This window comes from Catharus ustulatus, chromosome 5, assembly GCF_009819885.2.
Source record: "Catharus ustulatus isolate bCatUst1 chromosome 5, bCatUst1.pri.v2, whole genome shotgun sequence".
Taxonomy (NCBI): domain Eukaryota; kingdom Metazoa; phylum Chordata; class Aves; order Passeriformes; family Turdidae; genus Catharus; species Catharus ustulatus.
In genome coordinates this window covers 66,852,758-66,860,743 of record NC_046225.1, presented here as the reverse complement: position 1 = coordinate 66,860,743, position 7,986 = coordinate 66,852,758, and the positions used below count along the sequence as shown (strand labels likewise).

At 49.1% G+C, this 7,986-nt stretch overlaps 1 protein-coding gene across 1 annotated transcript; it reads left to right on the top strand.

The window, feature by feature from the left end:
* The first annotated feature begins 3,695 nt into the window (after positions 1-3,695).
* On the top strand, positions 3,696-6,268 carry ADRA2C (adrenoceptor alpha 2C). Its single transcript, XM_033060300.1, has one exon. It carries the CDS (start codon positions 3,739-3,741, stop codon positions 5,071-5,073), a length of 1,335 nt encoding a protein of 444 aa, XP_032916191.1. The 5' UTR covers positions 3,696-3,738; the 3' UTR covers positions 5,074-6,268.
* Positions 6,269-7,986: the final 1,718 nt, after the last annotated feature.

Below are 7,986 nucleotides of genomic sequence, written 5' to 3'. Positions count from 1 at the left end.
GATGTTTAGCAAAACCTCTGTGTTTATCTGAGACACATTTTCAAAGTCACAAGGGGGAAGTAAGGAACCCAGTTCCCCCTGAAAACCAAATATCAGCCCCTTTATTGAGAAATCTGAGATATTTCCTCTATTCATGATAACACTTCTGCGGAAGGAGGAATTATTTTATAAAAAGGGCACAGAAGAGCATTTCATAGCAGGGTTAAAACTGTGATGTCTTAAAGATACAAAACACAATGAGAGAGGTTTTTAGGGAGCAGTATTTTCCACTAACACATCTGATACACTAAATAACAAACTTTCAGGCCCACAGATCTTAAACAAAAGATGTAAAACATGCTTGGAAGTGCAAACCAGCAGTGACACTTTTGTGTTCTAAATCTCTGTGTGTGAAAGCACAGTGTGCCACTGTGACAACATTATTAAAGTCAAATATTCTTAAATGACCTAGGAGAAGTCTAGGTTTAGGTGCCAGCAGGAATCTTCCTAGCAACTTTAGTGGCTAGGTTGATGCCACCTTTGGCAATTGTCCCTGAATTTGGCCTTGATTTGAGGGCAGCACTGGCCAGTTTCCCAGGGAGAGCTTTAGGACTTCCCAAGACAGATCATGGCTCTCTTGTGCCAGTGAGATCTGGTAGCTCAAACTGAAATAAAGGTCAGTCCAACTTGAGAACCCAAGCAAAAACCGGTAAAAATTTGGGACATAAACCAAGAATAAGCAGTTCTGTTCCTGTGGAATCTTCTCAGCCTCCTGTGATAGGTTTGTGGTTAGATGCTGGATGAGGGAAGCAGAGCAGCAGTGACAGTGTACAGATGGATGGGTATGGCACAAGATCTCCTGAATTACTTCAGAAGAGTGGGCTTGCATCAATTTCAGCAAAGTCCAGTTTAATGTCCAGAAGTGCCTCATCCAGCCTCTAAACTGCACTTTTTCCTTTTTTTATGAGAGCCTGTTAACAGCTACCAGGGATCAGCTGAAATAAAGGCCAATGGTTATGAGCTGACAACTGTAGGGAGGCCAGATGTGAGAATGAATGTAAAATAAAGTGCAGGGGTTTGGAAGGAAAAAAAGACCATAATGTCTGTACATAATTTGCCAAGTTTCTATGAAAAAAAAAATTATTCAAAAGCACAACGACACTTGATTTATTCACTGTCGTTCACCTTGCTCCTACCTTTGCCTCTCAGCAGACTAAGCAGATTTTCATGAGATTTCTTGTGTCTATGCCCACGCTTCATTCACATCTATATACATGAGCTGAAGTGGCATATGGCTCTTTAGGCAAACTGGATATCAGTTACACATAAAACCCAAACGTTATTTCCCTGGCTTCAGTGGAGTTATACACTGAATTGTTTCAGCAGCACAACACAACTTTAGTGCTAAAGAAACCACAACAACACATGCATATTTTGCTCCCAGTTTATTTTTTTTCTATATCTCAGTTGGCATCTTCTCATTAGAAATGCCAAATAATTGCTCATGCATTTGTTTTTATCATTTCTTTTGTTATGAAACTTCTGTACTGAATTATTCTGAGCCAAGTTTTGAAAAGCTTCAATTCTTCTTATCTGGATCCCCAAATCAGCTGAAAGTTTGAGTTCCAGTTTACATAACTTCCAAGATATCTTTGCTCATGACTTTGCAATTACCTTAGTAATTTAACTTAATATCTTGAGGTTTTATATCTCCCTTTTTTGACAGATCCTGAATCCCAAATGTTCATGTGATTTTGTAGCTTGTATTTACTAAATTTTAAACCCATATTGAACCAGTTAGATCAGAGATTCTTTCTCCCTAATCCCAGTCACATCAAAGCTTAGACTTCAAATTCCTGCACCTTGCCCTCTCAGATTATGAAACTTCCAAATATGAGGAACTGACCACAAATATTAGAAAGCTGCTTCAGAGATTATTCAGGTTTCATGTCAAAAACATACTATTTTCTTCCTGCTTGAACTTTAAAAATCTCGGCTTCCATTCATTTAATCTTCTTGGGGGTTTGCAAGCTTTTTTAAAGAGTCCTCTTTATCAAGTTGCTGTTGAGAGGGTATCTGATTTCAGTTTAATTTTGTTCCATATCCTACACTTTGTCTATGTGATTACTGCTTCCACATTTCAGTCTTTAATTTGAATTTGTTACCTGGTAGAGCTTAGTTTCAACACCATGTCCTTTCTCTTTAACATGCAGTCACAACATGTTCGCAAATTACTCTTCAGGTAAAAAAAAAAAACCAAACAAAACAAAACAAAACCAACCAAACCCAACAAAACCTTCAAAGAGTAAATTGTTTAGAGAGTAGTATCCTATTGTGTAAGGGTATTCTATAGGACCATAATATTCAGAGGAATTTTCCTTCCTGTCAGAACGAAGCATATTCACTTCCCAGCTTTCATAGTCCAATCCACGAAGTTCGGCAGGGAGAAGAGCGGAGGCAGCGCTGGCTGCGCCACAGAGGTGACTGGGAACAGAGCATCCCTTATGGCTCCCTAAAGCCCGGGCTACTCTGTACAACTTGTGGATCGTAACAAGTATTTTATTATTTTTGAAGTTTCACAGTGAAAGAGACGCTGCGCTGGGTATACATGCCTTTACTACGCACAGATGTGCACTGTAAAGACAACGATCCGGGCACGACAAGTGAAGTGCACCAGACTGGAACTCCCTCGGGTGGCGGCGTTTCGGGGTCCAGGCGGGGCACAGGGGCGAGGCACGGGCAGCGGCTGGGGCCGTGCTGCACGGGCAAAGCGCGGGTGGCTGTGGCAGCAAGACAAGGAGCGGGGTCAGGAGCCCCGGGTCAGGAGCCCCGAGCCCGTCCCCGCCCGCCCCGAGCCCCGCACGGTCCGGCCGGCCAAGGGCGCCCCTCAGCGCGCCAGGCGGGCACTGCAGGCAGCACCACCGGGGAGCCGCGCTCCGGGAGCGCAGCCGGCACAGCCGCTCCTCGCACCGGCCCTGCCACCCCCATCGCACCGGCCCTGCCAGCCCCATCGCACCGGGCCCCGCCGCCCCCATCGCACCGGGCCCCGCCGCCCCCGGGGCAGCAGCCGCGCCCCCGCCGAGCCGCGCCGCGCCCGGCAGAAACACCTGTCCGGCCGCCGAGCGGCAGCGAGCGCGGTTCAGCGCGCCGGGCGCTGCTCCCGGGGCCGCGGCGGGGCGGTGCCGTCGGGCCGGGCCCGGGGCGCTCGGGGCGCTCCTGCACCCGCCGGGGGCTCCGCCGGGGCGGGCGCGGCGGCCGCACCTGCGGGCACTGAGCATGCGCGCGGCGCGGGGCACGCCGCGATTGGGAGCGCGGAGCCAGAGTGGGACGGAGCCGCCGGGAGCCGCTCCATGGGAGTTGATGCCGCCGCTGCCGCCGCCTCGGACCCCGCGCCCTGCGAGGATCCAGCTCCCGCCGGGGACTCCCGCCGGCCGCGCGGCTTCTTCTCCGGAGCCGCGGGCCGCCCGGAGCCGGGCATGACCGGGCGGGCGGCGGGGGCCAGCCGTGCCCCGCTGCCCCCTCGCCGGGGGCCGGGCGGAGGCGGCGCCGCCGCGCTCCCTGCCGCGCCGGGGGTGCTCCGCCCGGCCGTGCCCTGAGGAGCGGCGGCGGCGCGGGGGGACGCGGGCGGCTCGGCGGCGGAGCGGCCGCGGGACCGGCGGCGGGGCGCGATGAGGGCGGCGGGGCGGCGGCGGCGGGGCGGCGGGGCGGGGCGGGGGCTCCGCCGGGCTCTCTAGGACGCCGGCGCCCCGCACACCCACCATGGATCTGCTGCTGTTGGTGAACACGAGCCTGGGCTCCGCCAACGAGTCCCTGGCGCTGCCCCCCGCCTCGCCGTCCTCCTCGGCCCTCCTGCAGCCGCCCTCCCCCTACTCGCCGGCGGCCGTGGCCAGCCTCGCGGCCGTGGTGGGCTTCCTCATCGTCTTCACCATCGTGGGCAACGTGCTGGTGGTGATAGCTGTGCTCACCAGCCGGGCGCTGAGAGCCCCCCAGAACCTCTTCCTGGTGTCCCTGGCCAGCGCGGACATCCTGGTGGCTACCTTGGTCATGCCTTTCTCCTTAGCCAACGAGCTTATGAATTACTGGTACTTCGGCAAGGCTTGGTGTAACATTTACCTGGCGCTGGACGTGCTGTTCTGTACCTCGTCCATCGTCCACCTGTGCGCCATCAGCCTCGACAGGTATTGGTCAGTCACACAGGCGGTGGAGTACAACCTCAAGCGGACACCGCGGCGGATCAAGGCCATCATCCTCACCGTGTGGCTCATTTCAGCCATCATCTCCTTCCCGCCATTGATCTCCGTGTACCGGGACCCTGAAGGAGATGTCTTTCCCCAGTGCAAGCTCAATGACGAGACATGGTACATCCTTTCTTCTTGCATTGGCTCTTTCTTTGCCCCCTGCCTCATCATGGTGTTGGTCTATATCCGCATCTACCGTGTGGCCAAGCTAAGGACCAGGACCCTCTCTGAGAAGCGAACGATGCCAGAGGGGTCCTCCCAGACTGAGAACGGCTTGAGCCGCGCTGCTGGCGGCTGCACATCCCTGAGGATGCAGCTGGGAGAGAACGGACATTATTCAGTGCACCACTGGCGCAAAGCCTCTGAGCTGGAGGACATTGAGCTGGAGGAGAGCAGCACCTCAGAGAGCAGGCGGAGGCGGAGCCGGGAGGAGCATCGCCGCAAAAGCAAGAGCCAGTCCTTCTCCTACTCGTACTCCTCCAAGCACTCCAGTAGCCGCCTGTCCCGTGCGAGCAATCGCTCCATGCAGTTCTTCTCCTATCGCCGGCGCCGGAAGCGTAGCAGCATCTGCCGTAAGAAAGTTGCCCAGGCCCGGGAGAAACGCTTCACTTTTGTGCTGGCTGTGGTCATGGGGGTCTTTGTAGTTTGCTGGTTCCCTTTTTTCTTCACCTACAGCCTCTATGGTATTTGCCGGGAGGCATGTGAGGTCCCCGAGACTCTCTTCAAGTTCTTCTTCTGGATTGGGTATTGCAATAGCTCCCTCAACCCAGTCATCTACACCATCTTCAACCAGGACTTCCGCAGGTCCTTTAAACACATTCTTTTTAAGAAGAAGAAGAAGAACTTCCGGCATTGAGCTGGAGGGATGGATTTGCCTTGAGCAGGAGTAGAGTTAAAAGAGAAGGCTCAATGCTGGAAGAGGAGGGAGGGAAGAGAACACGGGGCTTGGGCTTAGGGAGCAGGAAGAGGGCTCTCCCCTCGGTGCAGCAGGGTGATGCTGTGGGGAGCAGGGATGGTGTCGGGAGGCTGAGGGCACTCACCATGGTACAGAACGGTGACATGGTGCTGGGGGAGCAGTGCTGGAGTGTGGAGGGGGAAAGGGGGAGGGAGTGACTGTCTTTGAACCCTCTTTGACAGAGTGCACGGGGAGCCCACAGAGGAAAGGCTGAGACACAGTTTGGGAGGCAGTGAGCTCTCACGGGCTCTGGAATTTTGTGGGAAAACAAAAAGAGACATCAGAAGGAAAGGGTTAAGTGGCAGTGATGGTGGAGATTTGAGCACTTATAAATAGGGCAGCTGGGGCCTATCGTGGATTCGTCCCAGTAAGAAATTGGCTTTTACTGCTTGTGTGGGAAAGGAGAGTGCAAAGTACCAGGCACTGACAGTGTTTTGAGTTATGAAAGGATTTTAATGTTTGCCAAAAAAACCCTAAAGAACAATCCAAACTCTTTTCTAAATAAACCTTTGTACTGTTAAAACCTTCTGAATCATGATTTTGCACAAGGGATGAAGTCAAACAAAGCATGGGGTGTTCTTTTCCTTTGGAGGGGTCTTTGCCTATGAATGTGGATGGGAAATATTTTTCCTACCTTCCCATAGTTTTTGATTAGTCAGTGGGACAAAGCTGGGAGTCTTGCATTTTTTTCATGAAATATGAAAAAGAGCACATATACCCCATGAGCTCATTTCCTCCTGCTGGATCACCAGGCAGTAAATTCCTGCTCCATCCTTCTCAGATCAGTGACCTAAGGACCTTGCTGTCCTAGAGCAGACAGTGAAAAAAGAAAAAAAAAATCATCATTCTGGGGAACTCGCTATTTTTTGAGTTTAAAAAAAGTCAAGTTTCCACTTCTTTGTGCCCAGGGGAACTTTTCCTCCCCTTTTTTCCTCCCTTCAAAGGCTAATCTCAGGGCTGGATGCGTGCTCCTCATTCTCAGACAGGCAGTTGAAGGCATTCTGATATGCAGGTTTTCAGAAGAAGAGCAATTGCCCCACTGCTAAGGTCTTTAAATCCTTCGTATTTACAGGCTTAGAGCAACTAAATCCTTTATGTTTATTTTTTAATGAGAAAAATACATTGCAGACTGTCAGCAGTGTATGTGAACAAATCTCAATAGGAGGTGCAGCTGTTCTAAACCTTCAGTGTTGATGTTGCTTTCTTTCCCTTCTTCTGTTTGCATTTCTAGTTTATAATTTTAGAGGATTTTCTTGGGAGGAGGGACAGAAGAGGGGAGAACAGTTTGAAAAGTTATTAAAGCAAACCATATTTCCCATGGGTTTATAAAATGTCATAAACTGCAATGAAGAAAATGAGAGACAGGGACTGGTGTCTGTACATTCATCACTGAATGCATTCCAAGTGTGAGAGTGAGCTGATTTACATCCCTTCTTCAGCTGTGGTGCTGCAAGGTGTGTATTCTGTCTGTGGAGAAAATACTGCTCCTTTCTATGTTTATCACTCCTTCCACAGGCAGCAGGATTTGACATCTGCCTCAAGTGCACCTTTCCACAGCAAACAGTTCTTGGAAAAAAAGAAGAGTGAAATCTAATCACATATAACAGGCTTCTTAAAACAGCTGAGTTGAATCTATATTGAAGAATCATCTGATATCCCCTTCCTTACTCCCTCTGTTCTGTCTGAAAGGTGTCTGTAGCCTCTTGAAATCTCTGTAGCATAAGGAAAAAGGATAGAGCAGTTACTTTGTTTCATCAGTTTTTCATAATAAGCATTTGGTTTGCTTAACCCTGGAAAAGGAGACTGTCAGTGGCTAAGGTTCTGGTTGTTCCTTCAATAGGCACTTTAACTCAAATTCAAGTGGGACTTCTGCTGAAGTAAGCATTAGATGATTGCACAAAATGCATTAGAAGTTTTCTGGATTTCGCCAAGTAAACATCTGAGATATTTTCAAAGTCCTAAATCTGTATCTTATTTGTTGCTTCCCTGAAACAAGGCTCAGTGTGAAAAGATTTGAGCTTTGTTTAAATAACAAATGGATCGATACAAAAGCATACCTGAGAGATAAAGGAGAGATAAAAATAGCAACTGAGAGGAGGAAACTACAAGCCATTTCTCTTTTGCAAAATGGAGACTAATTAAAATTACACCAAGAAGAGCTGAAACAAGCTTGTATTATTTGTAGGAAACAATGTAGCTATAAAGTTCAGGTTTGTTTACTCTGAAGAAACAATATAATCATCAGAGCAACCAAAGCAACATATGGTACCTGGCTACTACCTCTCAGCTCCTGGATGGCTTCATTAGAGGTACCCGTTCCTGCCAAATCAGTCTGCTCTGGTCACTCACTGCTCCCTTGGAGGGCTTTCCCAGTCTGCAGGCTCACAGTGCTTTCACTGCTTTTGAAATGAGCTCTGTGGCCTCTAACACAGTCCTCCCCCCACTTTATTTTTTCCTTGTAGAATTCAAGTAGTCTATGGAAATTGCCAGTCAGATTTTAGAGGGCATAAAATATATATGGAATGACTGATGTGCCTTAAAAGTAGGTTCTTTGCAGTAAAAATATTCTGTGGTCATTATAAACATTAAAGAAATAATGCTTCTTTTTTTTTTCTTTTTTTGTTTTCTTTTTTTTTTTTTTTTACTTCCAAACCTTTTAAGCTGATGCTGAATATCTATGAGCAGCAGCAGTTAAAGCCAGGGTACTTCTGTGTTTTAATTTTTCTCCTCAGAACGGGTCTTATTTCTTCTGAGCTAAATAAAAGGTAATATTCATTAATAAAGATGTGCAATTTACACCCCTTTTAAGTGCAT